Source organism: Mustela erminea, chromosome 7 (assembly GCF_009829155.1).
Source record: "Mustela erminea isolate mMusErm1 chromosome 7, mMusErm1.Pri, whole genome shotgun sequence".
NCBI classification, from domain to species: Eukaryota; Metazoa; Chordata; class Mammalia; order Carnivora; family Mustelidae; genus Mustela; species Mustela erminea.
The window spans coordinates 110,435,703-110,456,961 of NC_045620.1; the positions used below are offsets into that span (position 1 = coordinate 110,435,703).

General features: G+C 39.5%; 1 protein-coding gene across 10 annotated transcripts in view; it reads left to right on the top strand.

Moving 5' to 3' along the window:
- Positions 1-21,259, top strand: part of DHX57 (DExH-box helicase 57) — a 55,856-nt gene that overhangs the window by 22,952 nt on the left and 11,645 nt on the right. For all 10 annotated transcript variants that reach the window (XM_032352913.1, XM_032352919.1, XM_032352911.1 and 7 more), the window contains 10 exons: positions 3,398-3,531; positions 4,392-4,446; positions 6,574-6,779; positions 11,166-11,282; positions 14,991-15,087; positions 15,876-16,049; positions 16,667-16,867; positions 18,066-18,342; positions 20,555-20,650; positions 21,031-21,114. In XM_032352913.1, the coding sequence (XP_032208804.1) occupies positions 3,398-3,531; positions 4,392-4,446; positions 6,574-6,779; positions 11,166-11,282; positions 14,991-15,087; positions 15,876-16,049; positions 16,667-16,867; positions 18,066-18,342; positions 20,555-20,650; positions 21,031-21,114 (1,441 nt within the window). The remainder of the gene's footprint in view (positions 1-3,397; positions 3,532-4,391; positions 4,447-6,573; positions 6,780-11,165; positions 11,283-14,990; positions 15,088-15,875; positions 16,050-16,666; positions 16,868-18,065; positions 18,343-20,554; positions 20,651-21,030; positions 21,115-21,259) is intronic.

The window sequence follows — 21,259 nt, forward strand, 5'->3', positions numbered from 1 at the left end:
GAAGAAACAAAGTCTAAGTAAAGTTGGCAGACTGACAGAAAAGCAGAAAATAGCTAATAGCAAAAATTTAAAAAGAAACAAACATGAAGAGTCCCCAACTATTGCTAATAAAGTGTTTTTAAAACTGAATAGGGAAGACATATGACCAGAAAACTATTTGCTCAAAGAAATAAATACACTGATACACTAGTAAATAGGAAATATGAGGTAATTAGAAACTAAAGAAAAGCAGACTTGCATATAAAAAGAATAGATCAAAATAAAAAGAAGTAATTCCTAGAACACAACAATAGTAAATTTTATTTTATTTTTTTTTTAAGATTTTATTTATTTATTTGACAGAGAGGGCACACGCAAGGGGAGGCACAAGTGTGGGGAGTGGGAGAGAGAGACACAGTCTCCCCAAAAGCAGGGAGCCTGATGCAGGGCTCGATCCCAGGACCCTGAGATCATGACCTGAGCCAAAGCAGAGCAACAGAGGCTTAACCAACTGAGCCACCCAGGTGCCCCATAAATTTTAAACGACTATACATAAAACCTGAGAATCTGTAAGGGGCAAATAATTTTTTTGGTAGAGACTCCAGAAAACTGGGGGGAAAACCAAATAGTAAATCATTTCATTTTGTAGGTAAATGTTCAAGTGCAAATTTGAAAGAAGAAAATTTTTTCACTAAAAAATGTTGGAGGAGGAAATCAAATATAACATTCAACCGGACTAATAATACTTAAATGATTATATTATAAAAAATACATTTAAAGTTTTAGGGGAAATGATATCTAGTGTAATTTTGAATGTAAAGAATGGCTTTGGCTTTCCTCCAGTGCTTTGTAAATATTAATCATGAGCTTGTCTTCAGTGGGAGCTGTTTACTCTCGGAGTCCTTATTCTCAAGTGTCTATGATGGAACTGATATTTAAATTAAGGCTATTTAGGGGTCGCCTGGGTGGCTCAGTGGGTTAAAACCTCTGCCTTCAGCTCAGGTCATGATCTCAGGTCCTGGGATTGAGCCCCGCATCAGGGCTCAGCAGGGAGCCTGCTTCTTCCTCTCTCTCTGACTGCCTCTCTGCCTGCTTGTGATCTTTCTGTCAAATAAATAAATAAAATCTTTTAATTAATTAATTAATTAATTAAGGCCATTTAACTCTAAAGCCCAAGTGGTCATCCACCAAAGAATATAGCCCATCCATAGATAAATAAGATAGCCAGGAATGTTTTAGAAAAGAAGTTAAGAAAGATTGGTCTACCAGATATTAAAATACATTATATAACTATAATGTTATAGTTATAACATTATAACTATATAATGTTAGTTATAACATTATATAGTTATATATAACTATGTATAACTATACATATAACATATGTATATGTATAGTAATAATACTATACATATTAGTTAAAATGCCTACACCAGAACCTGTCACATTTTAAGTGCTAAGTAAATATTTTTTGAAGGGGTGAATTTACCAGACTCTCCATCTAGAATTCGTTTACCCCAAGGACCTGCACCAGTATGTGTCAAACATTTCCATATGATCAGAACTCAGTTAGGATGGTTGTTAAAAACACATACCCCTTCCCAACCCCCAGAAGGCCCATTCTACAGGATTGAGATCAGAAATTTTAATTTTCAGCAAGCCCCATGTGATTTCTGATATGGAGGTCCCAGAAACACACCCTAAAATATATCACCCTAGAGGCAGAGAATGGGCACTTGGGAGAAAGTATCTGGCTGACTGAGAAGATTCATTTCCCATTATAAACATGTGTTGCTATTGTGGTTTAAAGGATAATCTCTTAGAGGTTTGTGTGAGTATCCTCAAGTAACCGATCACCTTTTAGAAATCCAACACAATTAAATTTTCAGATCCAGTAAAAAAATAAAAAAGAATGGTTTTGGGTTTCATAACTTTTACATTTCCATAAATTCAGAAAAACTGAAGCATAGTACTGGATCTGGCTTCTGGGAGCAATCATGTTCTCAAAAGTGAGGGTTTTGGGGCGCCTGGGTGGCTCAGTGGGTTAAGCTGCTGCCTTCGGCTCGGGTCATGATCTCAGGGTCCTGGGATCGAGCCCCACATCAGGCTCTCTTCTCTGCGGGGAGCCTGCTTCCTCCTCTCTGCCTGCCTCTCCGCCTACTTGTGATCTCTGTCTGTCAAATAAATAAAATCTTTAAAAAAAAAAAAAAGTGAGGGCTTTATGAAACTTAATGACTTATAGAATATCAACAGTTAAAAATTCAAAATATTTTAACATCTGAATAAAGGTTAGTTACACACTGCAGAAGGGAGATTTGGGCTTTTACAAATGCCAGTCTCTGGAAAGGGGTATACAAATTACAAGAAAAAGTAGGGGAATATTTGCTAGTTCAGTTGGAAAAGACCAAAAAAAAAAAAACAGGACTGAAACCCAGGAACCGAGATCAATAAAAATACAGACAAGATTGAAGGTTGAATATAGAAAACTATATTCAAAGCTATAGTTGTTAGTTTAAAAAAATTTTTTTTAAGAATTTATTTATTTATTTGACAGAGATCACAAGTAGGCAGAGAGGCAGGCAGAGAGAGAGAGGAGGAAGCCGACTCCCTGCTGAGCAGAGACCCTGATGCGGGACTCCATCCCAGGACCCTGGGATCATGACCTGAGCCGAAGGCAGTGGCTTAACCCACTGAGCCACCCAGGCGCCCCTAGTTTAAAATTTTTAATAAATTTCCTGATCATAGAGATGAAATGATTTTTCTAAATGTTTAGCAAGTATCAAAGAAATGTCCAGAAGAATAGTTTCTGTCCCCTGTATAATAATGACCTGTTGGAATTTTGGTCTGTTTTTCTCTGGGAGTATATTTAGGCATTAGGGGAGAGATGTGTTGGGAAAGATAGGTGTCTCTGCAAACAGTACTGGAGTTTTATGTGCTGCTCTGATGTAGTTAACATAATAGCAGGCACTGCCTTTGAAGTTCTTAATTGCATAAGGAGATTTTAAAAGTATGGATGTACTATAAATTACTGAAGCATTTCCTATTGTTATATTATTTCCTTTTCTCTAAAAAAGAAAAAATCATAATTAAATTAGCTCATGAAATTAAAGAGAACTGAATAGTACAAGAACATGCTCTCATTAAAAATCCAAGCAAAACTGGGATGCCTGCGTGGCTCAGTCAGTTAAGCATCTGCCTTTGGCTCAGGTCATGATCCCAGCGTGCTGAGATTGAGCCCCGCATTGGGCTCCTTGCTCATCAGGGAGTCTGCTTCTCCCTCTGCCTACCACTCCCCAGCTTGTGCTCTCTCTTTCTCTGACAAATAAATAAAATCTTTTTTAAAAAATACATCAAAAGTTAATTCATTTTTATGTATTGAATTTTTTTGAACTTGAGGTGTTTCTTTTATTTCCTTTAGTGACTTCTTGCTGCTAGTCTTGAAGGACATTGTGTTGCAGAGACCAACTCTTCAAGTTATTCTAATGAGTGCAACTTTAAATGCTGAGCTCTTTTCAGAATATTTCAATTCCTGCCCAGTTATTACTATACCAGGTGATTAAAATGCATCCTTAAATATGCACTGTTCTAATAAGCAAATATAATTATTTTTAAAAGTCATTTGAGATATAAAATAATAGGTATTTGTACCCATTTTCTAGAGAAGTGATTCGTTTGTAACAAATAAAATTATGACCATATAATGAAATAAAGAAGTAACATTATGTCTGTTTGCTAAGAGATTTCAGTTTTACTTGTGCTTTTTTGAAAAGTCTAGGTTATTAGGATTTCTAGCATTCCATTGTGCTTAACATCAAAGTATGAGTTAATAATGGTAATCTGTCATAAAGAGAGAAGTTGTCTCTGTGTATAAGCATATTGGTTCATTGCTGAATTCTAACTTCTGGGCGTAGTCTATTCTGGGAGAAAGTGAAGTTGAAAAGTCCGTATCTTCTGGTGCTTTCACAGTCTCATTGTGGGATTAATTTATCACCTTGGCTTTGCTCTGTCCTTTGGCAATCAATTGCCAAATTTGGGGATAATTTGGGGACAATTTTGATGAATACTGTTGAATGGTTCAGAGTTCCCTTTGGGGAAGAAAGGGAGGGTGAGAAAAGTGTAATAGGTTTAAAAAAAGAGAGTTTTTTTTTTAAAAAGTCTTATTACTAAATGAGCATCTCTGCACCTATGCGCTTCTGGGTTTTTTTACAAGCTGGAATCTAACCGCTCTAGGAATCTATCATCAGAAGATTTTGTTTTTCTTTTTTTCCCTTCGATATTTTTAAGACCACAGAACAAACCATCCCTTGTGCCACACTTTATTTTAAGAGAATTTTACATTTGCCAACTATTTATGTCAAGATAATTGAATGGGTATTCTGAGGCTTCTCTCTTTTATTTTCATGTTCTTCTAGGTCGTACATTTCCTGTTGATCAGTTTTTTCTGGAAGATGCAATTGCTGTGACAAGGTAAGGAAGACATTAATGAGGGTTTGGTGAAAGTCTTTGAAAAGAATGATCATTTTAGGGGTGCCTGGGTGGCTCATTTGGTTAAGCGGCTGCCTTCAGTTTGGGTCATGATCCCAGGGTACTGGGGTCGAGCCCCACATCAGGCTCCCTTCTCAGCGGGGAGCCTGCTTCTCCCTCTCCCTCTGCCTGCTGCTCTGCCTACTTGGCTCTCTATCTCTGTGTCAAATAAAAAAAAAACAAAAAAACAAAAAAACTTAAAAAAATGATCATTTTACCTCAGTGTGCCAAGTTTTTAACAGATGTGTTCATTTTTCTTCTGATTTTTCTGCTTGAGCATTTTTGTTTTCCCCTTACAGCAATTATTATGCAAATTATTTTCAATTTACAGACAATAATGTATATTTGGTACTAACTGGGACCGTAATGTAAACTATAGGTTTGGGTGTTCATGATGTACCACTGTAGGCTCATCAGTTAGAACAATTATACCACTCTCCTGGGGCGATAGTGATAACGAGGGAGGCTATGCTTGTGTGGGGAATGGGGTGTTGGGAAATCTCTGTACCTTATGCGCAATATTGCTGTGAACCAAAACAGCTCTGAAGAATGAGGTGTATTTAAAAAATGAAAAAGGACCGGGATGCCTGGGTGGCTCAGTTGGTTAAGCAGCTGCCTTCAGCTCAGGTCATGATCCCAGCATCCTGGAATCGAGTCCCACGTCGGGCTCCTTGCTCAGCAGGGAGCCTGCTTCTCCCTCTGCCTCTGCCTGCCGCTCTGTCTGCCTGTGCTCGCTCTCTCTCCCTCTCTCTTTCTGACAAATAAATAAAAAAAATCTTTAAAAAAACAAAACAAAAAACTTTTAAAAAAAATGAAGAAGGACAAAATATATGGAAAATTTAATGAGAAAGAAATAGACCAATTCTGCAGATAGACTGCCAGCATTCAAATGCCTCCACTTACAAGGGGCGTCTGGCTGGCACAGGAGTGTGTAACTCTTGATCTTAGGGTTGTGAGTTTGAGCACGTTGGATAAAGGGATTACTTAAATAAATAATTTTTTTAAAAATCCTCTCTACTTACAAACTAACAATGACAAGTAGCTTAATCTCTCTATGACACAATTTCATCATATGTAAAGTGGTCATATTATTAATAGCTGCTTCACAAGGTTGTTATGAGGATTAATTAATTAATTAATTCTTGGAGTTAATAGCTGCAGAGTGCCTAGAACTGAGCCTGGCACATAGCAGATGCTTTATGTGTGTTAGCTATTATCATCATCATCATCCTGCAAGCCTCAGGGAGCTTGCAGGGTACTCTGAGTATTAGGATGTCTGTAATTTCAGTACTTGGTAGAAAACAGTCATTTTAATTGGATACAAACATTTTTCTCCTTTGAAAGCCCTGATTCCTCTTCCCACTCTTTGACCTTGAAGACTCCCCATGGTTTCATCCTTGCACTCTTTCTTCTCACTGTAAAACTCCTTCATCCCTCCATTAGACTCCTGTGATTTCGGATGTCACCTCTGTGCCAAGAATTCCCAGATCATTATCTTCATTCCTGACCTCTGAGTTCCAGAAGTAAAATACCCTTGATGTCCGGCACCTGAATTCAATTCAGAATTTTTCTCCTTCACCGTGCGCCTTCCATTGCTAATAAGCGCCACTTCTAATTCTCTGTTTATTTAGTGGTACAATATTCTCAAGCTAAAAACCCCAAACCAGTGGCTCCCAGACTTTGGTGGGCAGTAAGCATAGGTAGGGAGCTCATTACGGTTGTCATTCTCTGGGCCCCCTCCCATTTCCATTGAATGGGAATCTCTGGGGAAATTAATCTTTCAACTAGTTTCCGGGTCTTTATTCTCTCACCTGCAAACTCAGACTCACTGCCTTTATCGCATCTGCCTCTAGAATGATCTTGAGACAGAAGCAAAAGCATTCCAGGGTGTTCCCTCCCCAGAAACATTGTCCAGCCAGCAGAACGCTGGACTGGTGGAATAGTAGCACACACATTGGGCAGGAACAGAGCAACATTCTGCCAAATGAGCACATAAATCGGTGAAAATCTTCATTTCTCACCAGCAGACCCACATCCACACAGACCCATTCCTTTGTCTTCCGTCCTCAGGTACGTGTTACAGGACGGGAGCCCGTATATGCGCTCCGCGAAGCAGATGACAAAGGAGAAGCTGAGAGCAAGGCGCAGCAGAACTGCATTTGAAGAAGTAGAGGAAGACCTGAGGCTCTCTCTCCACCTCCAGCCCCAGGATTCTGTCAAAGATGCAGTGCCAGACCAGCAGTTAGATTTCAAGCAGCTCCTGGCCCGCTATAAAGGTAACCCGTTTCCTGGGGGAATAGTACACTTATGCCAGAGGTAACCAGTGATCCAGAGGAAGAAGAACGTGGCTCTCATTTCATAGCTACATTGTCTTAATTCATCAGAACAACCTTAAACTTAGAAAAAGAGCAGTACCAGCACATAGTAAATAGAATTGTTACTGTATTTACCAGTAGGGGATTTTTTTTCTGATTATGAAAGATGTGTTTATTATAGAAAAATTGGGAAATAGTGAAATATAAATATATACTTGACTATTTTATAACTTTATTTTGATATAATTGCGAATTCAAAATTAAAGTTGGCAAAACTATACAGTGAACTCTCTGATACCCTTCACCTCACTTCAACGATTTTTATTATTTTGTCTCATTTGCTTTATCATCTGCTCTGTGCACATGTATCTATTTCTTTCCTGAACCTTTTGAGTAAGTTGCAGATAGAGTGTCCCCTAATCCCTAACATTTTAATATGTATTTCTTTTTTTTTTTTTTTTAAGATTTTATTTATTCATTTGACAGAGAGACAGTGAGAGAGGGAACACAAGCAGGGGGAGTGGAAGAGGGAGAAACAGGCTTCCCATCGAGCAGGGAGCCCGATGTAGGGCTCAATCCCAGGACTCTGGGATCATGACCTGAGCCAAAGGCAGACGCTTAACAACTGAGCCATCCAGATGCTCTTAATATGTATTTCTTAAAAGTGTAAGCACTGGACATGATCAAAATGAAGATATTTAACTGATATAATGCTATTATTTAATCCATAGTCAATATTCTAATTTTGCCAGTTATCAAAAAAATGTTCTTCATTGCTATTTTTTTTTTTCTGGTCCAGAATCCAACCCACAGTTACATATTAAATTCATTGTTGTGTATTTTTAGTTTCTTTTGATCTGGAAAAATTCCCCAGCCTGTATTTTTCTTTTAAAATCTTGACATTTTTTGGAGTTTGGGCCAGTTATTTTGTAGAATGTCCCTCCATTTGGTTTTGTCTAATGTTTCCCTATGACTAAATTTAGATTAGAAAACCTAACCTGTTGGGTTTCAATCTTTGGTTAGAAAACCACAGAAACAGGGGCGCCTGTTAAGTGGCTGCCTTTGGCTCAGGTTGTGATCCCAGAGTCCTGGGATCGGGCCTCACATCGGGCCTCTCTGCTCTCTGCTGAGCAGAGAGCCTGCTTCCTCCTCTCTCTGCCTGCCTCTGCCTACTTGTGTTCTCTCTGTCAAATAAATAAATTAAATTTTTACAAAAGAAAACCACAGAAACAATGTTGAGTCGTTCTTGGTACATCATATCAGGAGGCATATGACATTGGTTTGTCCTATTATTGACGGTATTATTTTTGATCACTTGGTTAAGGTGATGTCAGCTAGGTGTCTCCCGTGTGTAGTTACTGTTTGTTCCCTTTATAGTTAGTAAGTCATTTGTGGAAAGATGTTTGAGGCTATTTAAATATCCTGTAATAGCCTCAAAATTTCATCCACTCGTTTTAGCATTAGTTTTGGGCTTTTCAAATAACATCTTTTGTGGGGCACCCCGTGCTGAGCATTTGTGTGTATGTTGTTAGGTGCTCCTTCCTCCTCCTGTTAGGTGCCAGACCCCACCTAACTGTTCTTTGTTCCTGGATAGTCTTCTGTACATATAAGCTGGGCTGAGCACATAGAAACCCCAAGGTTGCTACTTCTGTTTTCTTCCCTAAAGCCTACACTAGAGACAGGTCTCAGCTCCCCTTCCCACTCTTTTCCCTGGACTGCCACCCCAATTCCTCTTAGCCTTTTTTTTGGGGGGGGGGTGTATTTACCTTTCAAGGAATAAGAGCCTCTAACCCCCTGTTACTGCTTCTATGGGAGAAGAGACAAGTGGGTGTTCTTTTTCTCCTTCCTCTGAAGACTGTATTCCCAGTCCTGCATAGGGAATGGCAATCATCCAGAAATTAGGGAATTAGCTGTTATTCTGCTGTTTAGGAAGATATGAGTAGCTCCTAAACATGATTTCACTTAACCTTCCCAACATCCTGAGAAGTAAGGTTGAGAGCATGAACTTGCATCGGATAGAGCTGGGTTCAACTCGCTCGTGCGGAGTTCCTTGAGCGAGTTCTTTGCCCTCTCCATACCCATTTCCGTAGCAATAAAATGGAGTTGTTTAGGGAATTAAATGAGATAATACAAATCCACTGCACAGCACCCAGCTAGTGAGTGCACATTTGTGATTCTAATTAAAATATGTCTGAGTCAAAAGTTTGTGTTCTTTCTATACATCACACCAGCTGATAATTCCCATTTCCTATTCTATTAAATTATTTCAGAATTATTTCAGAAACTTCAGAATTTTCTTCAAAAATAACGACTAGATGGGGCACCTGAGTAACTCAGTCTGTTAAGTATCCAACTCCAGATTTCAGCTCAGGTCATGATCTTAGGGTTGTAAGATTGAGTCTCATGTCGGGCTCTACGCTCAGTGTGGAGGCTGCTTAAGATTCTCTTTCCCTCTACCTCTGTCCCTCCCCCACGTTGTGCTCTCTAGCTCTAAAATAAATAAATCTTTTTTTTTAAGATTTTATTTATTTATTTGACAGAGATCACAAGTAGGCAGAGAGGCAGGCAGAGAGAGTAGAGGAAGCAGGCCCCATGCTGAGCAGAGAGCCCAATGCAGGGCTCGATCGCAGGACCCTGAGATCATGACCTGAGCTGAAGGCAGAGGCTCAACCCACTGAGCCACCCAGGCACCCCTAAAATAAATAAATCTTTTAAAAATAAATAAAATAAATTATGCCTGGATCTAAGCCAGGCCTTTCTAATTTCAAGCACACAGGTTACCAAAGTTCAAAAAGTACTTCCGAGAACTTCTTTCTGAAGGAGGAGGATGGAATATTTGGGGTCAAGAACCCTGGCTCTACCACTAGCTTCCGTGTGGTGGTGGGCTTCTCCCTTTCCCTGTATCAAAAAGACAGATGTAGTTGATATCAAGGCTCTCTCACTTTTCAGAAAATTAAATAATGTTTCTGAGCTTAATTTTTAAAACTTTTTGTAGTTAAATAATAATAATAATCAGTCCTTTTAAGTGTAATTGATTAGCAAAAACCACCAAACTATTAAAAAGTTCTTTAAAAATTATTTTCACTTCTTTTTTCTCTGGTAGCTAATCCTTTCTCCTTTTTGAAAAGTCTGCTTTTTGGAATCTTGACATATAAAAATGATTCCTTCTCTGTCCTCCACACCCAACCACATCCTTTCTTTTTTATTTTTTGGGGGTTTTTTTGTTTGTTTGTTTGTTTGTTTTTCGGTTTTTGTTGTTATTGTTTTTAAGGTTTTATTTGTCAGAGAGAGAGAGAACACAAGCAGGGGAAGTGGCGGTCAGAACAGGCAGAGCAGGTAGAGGCAGGAGCAGGCTCCCAGCTGAGCAAGGAGCCCGATGTGGGACTCGATCCCATTACCTCGGGATCATGACCTGAGCAGAAGGCAGCCCCTTCACCAACCAAACCACCCAGGTGTCCCACCTCTTTTCATGTTTGACCAATGTAGGGTTCATACTGCCAGAACATTATTTAAAACTGCTTTTGCCACTCTTCAAACTTTTCAGCATAGTATAGGAAGCTTCCTTTCCTTCATATCACCTGCAGCTGTTTTGTCCCATTTAGACTAGATTCAGGGCGATGGGCTATTAATAGGCCCCGAGAAGAAAGGCCAGCAGTCTTGGAGGAGTTAGTCTTCCCAAGACTATGCTGTTTGTTTTCAAGAGAGGTTAGACGCACAGTGCAGCCCAAAGAACTGCATCTTTCACTGGGGCCTCAGATACATTAGGAGGAGACTGGAGACCTAACCTGAACGTCTATGACTAGACTTCAGGGGTTGTTGGTGAAACCATTAAAATCACGTGTATTTTTCAGGAAGATCCAGCACTTCTGTTTTTTTTTCAAAGGAATTTAAAGGTTAAGAGTCACTGTGGTGAGGGTGTTTGTGAAAGCTGTGGTCTTTGTCCGTCGATTTCCCTGAATCACTGTTACCTGGACTTCCGTCTGATCTGACTCATGACTTGGTTGACTCTGGAAGGGCTTTCCAAAGTGTACTTGACTTTGAATTTTGTTTCTAGGATTTAAATTGTCAATAAATGTGTGACAGATTAAAGAGGGGAAGGAAGAAAGGAAAATGTGACCGATCTGGGTTTTTCCGGCAGGGTCAGGTGCATGTTCTTTGAGTCACTGTTCAACCAAAAAGTGCTCCTAGCCAGCATGTTTTTTTTGAGAGACTGGAAGAAAGCAATTCATTTCCGTGCATAAATGTGAATAACATCTGTGTCATTAAATCAAGAGACTCACTGAGTTCACAGGGAACATTGTCCTTAATAAGGTATAATTATCCTGCTGATTTTTACCTTTCTTTCAGGGGTTAGCAAATCAGTCATCAAAACAATGTCCATCATGGATTTCGAAAAGGTTAATCTTGAATTAATAGAGGCCTTGTTAGAGTGGATTGTAGATGGAAAGCACTCCTACCCTCCAGGTAAACTCATTTTGTCTTCCTTTGTGTGTTGATGGCCAAAAGGGAAAGTAGCCCTCTCACTGAGATATAGTGTGTGCTGTGGGGCAGCCTCCCTGCCTGGAGCCCTCCCCACTCCCCACACCCCCACCCCCACCCTCACTTTTCCACCTCCAATTGCACGTAATTTTTTTTTTAAAGAGTTTATTTATTTATTTGTCAGAGAGAGAGAGAGTGCACAAGCAGGCAGAGTGGCAGGAAGAGGCAGCGAGAGAAGCAGGCTCCCCACTGAGCAAGGAGCCTGATGTGGGACTCGATCCTAGCACCCTGGGATCATGACCTGAGCTGAAGGCAGTGGTTTAACTGACTGAGCCACCCAGGTGTCTCCACCCACTCCTTCTTGTTCAGCACTCTTTTGGTTCCTGCTGAACAAAAAGATGTTAATAATACAAAGTCCAAAAGGAAGAAAGCTGAAAAGAAGGCCTGCGTAATCTATATGGTAAACCCTGCACCCCAGGCTAAATGGGAGTCTGGTGATGAGTGTTTGAAGTCCACGAAGACTCTGTACATGGAGGTCACAGGGCCGGGGGTGGGGGCGGGTAGGGGGTGTAGAAGAACTGGGTTTGGAGTCTGGTAAACTTCCAGCTCTGCTACTCAGAAATGTTTAGTCTCAGAGAAAGTCCTTATCCTTGCTCTGCCTCAGTTTTCTGGCCTGTGAAATGAAGAGAATCATAATTCCTCTGGCATATAGCTGTTTTTAGGATTAAAAGAAACCGTATATAGAGGGCACCTGGCTGTCTCAGTCAATGGAGCTTGTGACTCTTGATCTCAGGACTGTGAGTTTGAGCCACATGTTGGGTGTAGAGATTACTTAAAAATAAAATCTTTTTTTAAAAAGTAAGAAAGAAACCATATGCAAAGCACTTAGTATGGTGCCTGGCATATAGTCAATGCCCAGTAGATTCTACCCCTAATAATGGTAACATTATAATTATAACATGCATCGTCATTATTATTGCTAGGCTCACTGTTACCACTGCTGCTGCGTGACCCAGAGCAATCACTCCTTTCCCCTTACTCACTGTCTTCCCATCCCAGTGGCCTCCTTAACCTCACTTGTAGCCCTTTATCCCCCAAATCCTCTCATAACTGAATCCTTCCCATCACTCAAGTTCTGTCAAATATCTTCTCTTTAGAGAAGTCTTCTCTGACCACCCTATCTGTTTGCTCACCCCCACCCCTTACACCATCATGATACCCAGAAGTGATTTTCATTTTCATTATAGCACTTCACAATACCCAGAATTTTAGTTCTGCTTACTGACAGATTCCTTAAATAGAACGCAGACTCCTTAAGAATAAGGATATATCGTGCACCACTGTGTTGCTCAGAGCCCAGGACGGCACCTGGAATATTTAGATACAGAGTAAATATTCGTTGCGTGAATAGATGCAGCCATTGTTGGGGGATCGTAAGTTGATCAAACAATTCCGTCATGCCCTCACTACGCAGTGCTTTGAGGAAGTGGGAATGGCCTCCCTCCTCTGCTTAGACCGTAGTCATTACATGATATTTTCTGTAGACACGTAGGAGCCACATGAAGGGATTGAAGTGCCCTGTTTGCTACTTCTTGGCAAGTAGTCAAGTGTTGGCTAATGCACTGTCACTGGGCTGGATGTCTTGTTTCATCCCAAAGGTAAAGGTGATTGTTAAGAAACATCAGGCATAGCAGACAAAAAGAACTGATTGAAATTTACACGAATTCATTGGGCGACCACCCTGGCCTAAGCATACAGGGTGGGTTGTGTGGGTGGGTGTCTTTATGATAATTATCTGTGACCAACAAAAGAATAACCGGGCCCTAAAAAGGAAGTAAGCCATTGAAGGTGTGATCAATAGAGATGTTAAAACGTTTTAAGTTCCCTGATTAGCTTTCTGTAAGAGACCAGCCCTAAAGGCCCTCATTGGCAACCCTGTGGTAACCCTGTGAGGACCCCTCTCACTCTTGAGAACTTTTTCTGTATCTTCACTTAATAAACTTCTATCACTTTACTAATAAAAAAGAAAGAAAGAAAGGAAGATAGATAGATAGATTACCTGAATTCAAAGCAGAGTAAATGTAGTGAGTAGGGATTTTGATAGATTTGTGAATATTAAAGATATCCCTGATATAGGGGCCCCTGGCTGGCTCAATCAGTAGAGCATGTGACTCTTGATCTTGGGGTTGTGAGTTCAAGCCCCAGGTTGGGTGTAGAGCTTACTTTATTTAAAAAAAAAAAAAAAAGGTTTCCCCAATACAGGTGGCCAAGCTGTAAGGGCAGAGCAGATCAGGAGGCACATAAAAACATGACAAAAAGATTTTTCCCATCTGTGTAGATTATTTTACCACCCTTTTTTTTAATGTTTAATTTATTTATGGCTTGCCTGGGTGGCACCGTCAGTTAAGTGACTGACTCTTAGTTTTGGCTCAGATCATGATGTCGGGGTTGTGACATGGAGCATCTCAAATAAATAAATCTAAAAAAAAAAATTATTTATTTTAAAGAGAGAGCATGGGGAGGGTGGGGGTTGGACAGAGGGAGAGGGAGAGAAAAACTTAAGCAGACTCCTGCTGAGCACAGAGCCTATTGCGGGGCTGGTGACCTGAGCCAATTTTACCACTCTTAAATGTGGTATTTTAATAGAGAGGAACATGGAATGTGTAATGGAAAGAACATGGTCTGTTGCCCGAAACCTTAGGTTTGTGTCCAAGCCCCGCTCTTAACTCTGTCGCCTGGCCAAGGTCCTGAGTCACTTTGAAGAAGGTACTAATAATCTTAATGGGTAGTTGTGAGAATCAAATGAGAAAGTGTATGTAAACATGCTTTATATACTAGGAAGTGTTGAAACTAACCCTCAAACGTATCTTTTGCCTCCTTCAGGGTTCCATTTTTTAAATAATTTAGTTTCTTTATTTACTTAGTGAGGAAAATAACTATGATAAATAATAGGTCTTTGTTCCTTGTGGACTGATCTTTGGTTTATATTTCATTGAACCTAGCACAGAGCTGACACGGGCACCCAATAAATGTTTGTGGGATTAAGGGGGGAGCTAGTGAAGATCTACTCTCAGGATAAAGCACAAAAGAAGGTGGCTTGTTGAGTGTCCACTCTTGGCACAGAAATATCCTATAATTAGTTATCACTGCTTATTTTCTTTAATGTAAAATTTAAAAGCCCATAAATGTTAACATGGCATGGTTAGTTACTGTGCTGACTCTCCAACATATATCTGAATTTAGGTTTTCAGGGTGGCCAGCCAATTATATTTTCTTTTTCTCATTTCCAGTAAAATGCTTATGGATTTTATTTACTCATAGAAGAGTCTTCCTGTCTTACAAGATTAGAAGGATAACTCTTCCTATAGAAACAATGTCAGTAGCCAGTGCACTGAAGAAGTATGTTTAAAGAGCTTTGCTCGTGATTCTTGTATAACTTAAGGTATTACATTTTTCCGCACTTCAGTTTTTCCTCTTGTAGAAATATAATAATACCCCATTCATTTTGGAATTAAGTCAAAAAATATATGAAAAACACTGCTATCCATTGAAATCCCTGGGGACTTTACAAAGAAAATTGACAGTGGAAAAATCTCAGATCATTATTATTTTTTTTAATTTAAAATAGCTCTGTAGCCCATACTTATTTTCCCTTTTCTGCATCTATCACATTGATTGTTTTTATGTACCCAGGTGCTATACTTGTATTTTTACCGGGACTAGCAGAAATAAAAATGCTGTATGAACAGCTACAGTCTAATTCTCTCTTCAACAACAGACGCAGTCATCGGTAAGTTCATTGCTTTCCAGATCCTTCAGCATCTGTTGCAGTTACATGCGAAGACAAATAACCAGAACCATCTCGATAGCCATCACGCTCCTTAGACCCTGGTGTCACTCCTCAAGCATATGTTTGTGTATGTCAGCTGGAAGGAGGCAAACCGATTTGTTCCGGGGAATCAATCATTCCCTTGAATAAAAATATTTCTCTTCACTTAGCGTAGTGACTCAGCAAAATTGCATGTAATTTCAGTTGCCACATACAGGGGATGGGAGAAGCCAGTGTAAGTAACAACAAACAAATGCTGCCATTTGAGAAAAAAGTAATTTGTAACAGCTTCTTTTCCAGTAGCCAGATGTGCATTTTCATATCTAAGGGGACAAGTACTGAAGAGAGGAACGCTCCCTAGAAGCATAAGGAGGAAGTCTCTTAGCATAAGTCACTGTCTCTGCCTCTCATTCTCTGCATTTCAAGACAGGAAAAATAATTCTCTACTGTTAGTGTGCTCTAGGCTTGTTACTCGTACAATATCAACTATATAGTCCTCTTGACTATACTACTGAGTTATACTCCAGTTCTTCCCAAGGTGGTGTAGGGTTTCTAGTTCATAGTCCTGCGTACACGTTTTGTAAGGCTCATAAGGAACCTTCCCATTTAGAGGAGCTGGGCCCTGAGTGCAGGTTGTAGAGAAACTGCTGACACTTGGAGGCCAATTGTTAATTTTAAAATTCACCCACCATTAATCCAGTTTCAGCCTTGTGTGCTAGAACACTGAATGTGCTTCTGTCTTCTTTCAGATGTGTGGTGCACCCACTTCATTCATCTTTATCCAGTGAAGAGCAGCAAGCGGTGTTCGTAAAACCCCCTGCGGGTGTAACCAAGATCATCATTTCCACCAACATTGCAGAGACATCCATAACCATCGACGATGTTGTCTATGTCATCGATTCCGGGAAAATGAAAGAGAAGAGGTATTTTCCTTTGGCACTGTAAGAGGAGGGATAAAGATGTCTCAGTGAGGCTGATGTGGCAGTGACCGATGCTCTTGAGCTACAGGGATTGCCATTTGAAAAAATGTTTTATGAAAACTGTGGGTATATCTGAATGATCTGTACCAGGACCGTAGTCTCAGAGTCACACGTGGTGGAAATTTTCAGGTTTTTCCGTGGAAGTAGTTCTTTTTCCTCTCACTTTTTTTCATATGCTTTCCATATGCTTGAATGAAAAAGAGGTGATCTAGGTGGTGATGGCTGTGTTCATTAGTTTGATTGTCGTAACCATTTCACAGTGTACCCGTATGTGTCCAAACATCATATTGTGCACCATAAGTATATAGTTTTTATTTGCCAAATAAATATAAAAAAGAAAAAGAAAAAAAGAAAAGGTTGTGGAAAGGAACTGTATGTAATTCATCAACATCTAATGCCACTGAAATCCATGCTGTATGCTCCCGCCACGGACTGAAATATCCAAGAACACACAGGACCTGTGTCTTGCGGTGGAAGTAAGGTGGTGCATCTGTTCTGTCCATGCTCAGTAGGATGTTTTTATAAAATAGTTCCTTTTTCCATTTTCTTTTCCTCTGTAGATATGATGCCAGCAAAGGGATGGAGAGCCTAGAAGATACTTTCGTCTCTCAAGCCAATGCTCTACAGAGGAAAGGTCGAGCAGGCCGTGTTGCCTCTGGGGTCTGCTTCCACTTATTCACCAGCCATCACTTCAACCACCAGCTGTTAAAGCAACAGCTTCCAGAGATTCAAAGAGTGCCGTTGGAGCAGCTATGTCTGAGGTACACCTTGATCTTTATGTTCTGGCTTCCGGAAGGTCCACATGTTTCTCACCCTAAGTCCCGTGTGTTCTTCTTAGAACATTTTGCTGAGAGTGGACATGGGTGAACTCACTCATTTGCAAAGGAAGAGCTCTTCAGTGTTATCTGTACCATTCACTGTAACTTTCTGCACATGAAGATCTCTTACATTGCAAAGAATGGCCCTAAAGTAAAGCTTAGGAATACATTTGTAACTCAGGAAAGTAATCTAACTGATCAAGAAATTTCTGCTAGGGGCAACACCAATATTAAATCATCAAAGGTAAAAAAAAAAAAAATCTACAGCCTCATTATCAGGGCGAAGTGAACAAAAACAACTTGAAAAACACCCTCATTTACCCGATGAACAAAGAAGAACAAATACCATAAAATGGGATTTAATAAATAAATGATCGAACTCACTGTTACTGAAGCTGGGCAACATTTGGTGGTTAAAATGTGGTTGGTATTATGTAAGAACTCACACTATCCCTGTCCTCTGACCCAGGCACTGCTTTGAGGGAGTATGCCCATAAATAATAACCCAAAGCAAAAAGAGTTACTTATACAAAGATGTTATAGCTCTCCTTTTATCCAGCAGGTATATTTTGAAAGCCTTCCATTTGCCAGGGGTTGAGCTAAGCACTAGAGATAGGATACAAGACCCAGGCCTCACTTTGAAGTGTCCACAGTCGGGTCTTGAGAAGTTGGGCAAGCAGTTGTCTTGAACTAAGGTAGTAACGGTGCAAATGAAGAGGAGCGAAGGGATTTGAGAAATCTTTGAAAGTTGAATGACCCATGAGGGAGGATGAGAAAGGGGAAAATATAATCACATAGTATATATGATTTGAAAACAGCTCAGGGGCACCTGGGTGGCTCAGTCGGTTGGGTGTCCCAACTCTTTATTTTGGCTTAAGTCGTGATCTCAGGTTGGGAAGATCGAGCTCCACTTCGGGCTCTATGCTCAGCTCAGACTCTGCTTAAGATTCTCTCTCTCCCTCCCCCCGCAAAAAAAAAAAAAAAAAGACAAAGAAAATGTATTTAAACTAGCATTGTCAGCTTATGAAAGCATATGTCTGGGAAATTATCAACTATTTTTGTTCAAGAAAGCAGCTTACTCCTCTGTGTCATCTCTCCAGAAATAAAATGGACAAATTACTATTTTGTTTTCTTTTTGTAGAATTAAAATTTTAGAGATGTTTAGCACTCACAATCTCCAGTCTGTGTTCTCTCGGCTCATTGAGCCGCCGCACACTGACTCTCTCCGCGCCTCAAAAATACGATTACGAGACTTAGGAGCATTAACTCCAGATGAAAAGCTGACTCCCCTAGGGTATCACTTGGCCTCTCTGCCCGTGGATGTGAGAATCGGCAAACTGATGCTGTTTGGGTCTATCTTCCGCTGTCTGGATCCTGCCCTCACCATTGCTGCCAGTTTGGCTTTTAAGTCTCCTTTTGTAAGTAAACACCATTCATCTAAACTGGAGTCCACGGGTCTCTAAGGGGACCATGGGGGCTTCAGGGTTATGTGAGCCTCCCCACATGTTTTCTTGTGAGGACGATAGATGGGAAGTCTTAGGTCACAATGTCTATAACTTTTGTCTGATCCTTAAAGAAATCCATGCCTCAAATAAAGATTAAGAACTGAAGATCCAATTTACCGAAAGAATCTAAATGGGCATTTTATTGTATCTGCTCCAACCTTGCGCGTTAAAGAAAAATCAGAAAATGCAAGCAAGCAAAAGTGCCCCAGCATGACTTTAAAAGGCAGTAAATACATTGGACTGCTTTTTTTTTTAACAGCTTTCTTAAAATACAATTTGCCCATTTAAGTTATACCTCCAGTAGTTTTTAGTTTATGTGGTCCTCATCATTAGAACATTTTTATTACTTCATAAAGAAACCCGTTAGCAGTCATTCCCCTTTCCCCCTCTAATCCCTCATTCTCTGTAGCCCTGGGTGACCACCTGTTGGCTTTCTGTCTTTGTAGATTTACCTCTTCCAGATGTTTCATATTAACGAAATAATACATGGTCTTTTGTGACTGGATTCTTCACTTAGAATAATGCTTCTAAGGTGCATCTGTGTTGTAGCATAACCACTACTTCGTTCTTTGCCAAATAATATTCCTACGTATGGACATGCCCCATATTGTTTATCTATCCGCACTGGATGGACATCTGCTGGTAAACGCTCATGTACAAGTTTTTAATGTAGACATACGTTTTTATTGGTCTTGGGTACATATCTCGGAGTAAAATTACTAGGTCAAATGGTAACTCTATATTGAACTTTCTGAAGAACTTCCAGTTCTTTTCCCAGAGTAGCTGCACATTACATTCCACCAGCCAGGGTTGCAATTCCTCCCCATCTTCACCAACACTTGTTACTATCTGGCTTTTTTAACTATAATCATCCTAGGGGGTGTGAATTTGTAGTTTCAACTTGTGTTTCTCTAATGGCTAATGATAGTAAACATCTTTTCATTTGCCTGTTTGCCATTTGTATATCTTCTTGCAAGGAATGTCTAGTCAGAGTCTTTGCCCATTTTTTAAATTGGTTTATTCGTGTTTTTATTATTGATTTGTAAGGGTTGTTTATATATTCCGGAAACAGGTTAGAGAGAAATATGATTTGCATGTATCTTCTCCCATTCTGTGGGTTACTTTTTTCACTTTCTTAATATGTCCTTTGAAACACAGAAGTTTTTAACTTTGATGAAGTCCAATTTATCCAGTTTTTTGTTCCTTGAGCTCCCATTGTCATAGTTAAGAATCCAAAAAAAAAAAAAAAAATACAAAATAACAAAAAAAGACTCCATTGCCAAAATAGCTGAAGGGGAGTGGAAGATATAGGCTTCCAGTTACAGAATAAGTCATGGGAATAAAAGGCACAGCACAAAGACTATAGTCAACAATCTTGTAACAGTGTTGTATGATGATAGGCGGTAGCTACATTTGCGGTGAGCATAGCATAAGGTATCAATGATTGACTTGTCAAATCGCTATGTTGTATACCTAAAACTAATATAACACTGTGGGTCAACTACACTAAAAAAAATCCATTGCCAGATCCAAAGTTATGAAGATTTATCCCATTTATCCCTGTGTTTTTTTTTCTAAGGCTTATAGTTTCATTTTTGCTTATTTTTTAGCAGTGGGTAGCAGCAGAGGGAGAGGGAGAATCTTAAGCAGACTCCACACTCAGCGCGGAGCCTGACGTGGGGCTCGATCTCACAACCCTGAGATTGTGACCTGAGCTGAAATCAAGAATAGGATGCTTAACCAACTGAGCCACCCGGGTGCTCCATAGGAGTCTTATAGTTTTTGCTCTTACTTTATGGTCTTTGGTCTATTTTGAGTTAATTTTTGTAAATGGCATGAGATAAGAATCCAACTTCATTCTTTTGCTTATGACTATTCAAGCATCCCAGTACCATTTGCTGAAAAGACTATTCTTTCTCCATTGAATGGTCTTGGCATTCTTGTCAAAATTCATGAGGCGCCTGGCTGGCTCAGTCCGTATAGCATGTAACTCTTCATCTTGGAGTTGTAAGTTCTTCAAACCCCACATTGGGTGTAGAGATTATTTAAAAATAAAATCTTCAAGAAAAAAAGAAAGAAAGGCCTCAGTGAAATATGCTCTTCAAACCTGGTTTTCCTCATTTAGGTGTCTCCCTGGGATAAAAAGGAGGAAGCTAACCAGAAAAAGCTAGAATTTGCATATGCAAACAGTGACTATCTGGCTCTTCTACGAGCATATAAGGTAAGTATATATATATGAGATATATATAATATATATATATTCTGGTCATACACCTCAACTATTATATATATATATAATTATATTGCATACTATAAAATATGTAACATTTTGTTATATAAAGAAATTATATATAATATATAAATAAAATATATAATTATATATAATATATATTCTGATCATACATCTCAGCTATTAAGTTATATATACATATATATACATATAACTGTATATTCATGTATACATATAACTATGTATATGTATACATATACATATATATGTGTGTGTGTGTGTACACACATACACACAACTTAATAGCTGAGGTGTATGACCAGAATTGGCACTTAAAGGGTCAGTTCACTTTTATTTTCTTCCAAATTTAGGGATGGCAGCTAAGTACAAAAGAAGGAATGCGTGCAAGTTACAATTACTGCAGACAGAACTTCTTGTCTGGAAGAGTTCTTCAGGTGAGTTATTTCTGTGCGGGTTTGTTTTTGTTCATTTTCTGTTATAGACACACACCAGAGGGTGTTGCAACTTTGTCTCCCTTGTCCTGCTTCAACATTAAAAGTGTCATTTCTGGAATATGCTTGGCTTTATCAGCTGTTGTAT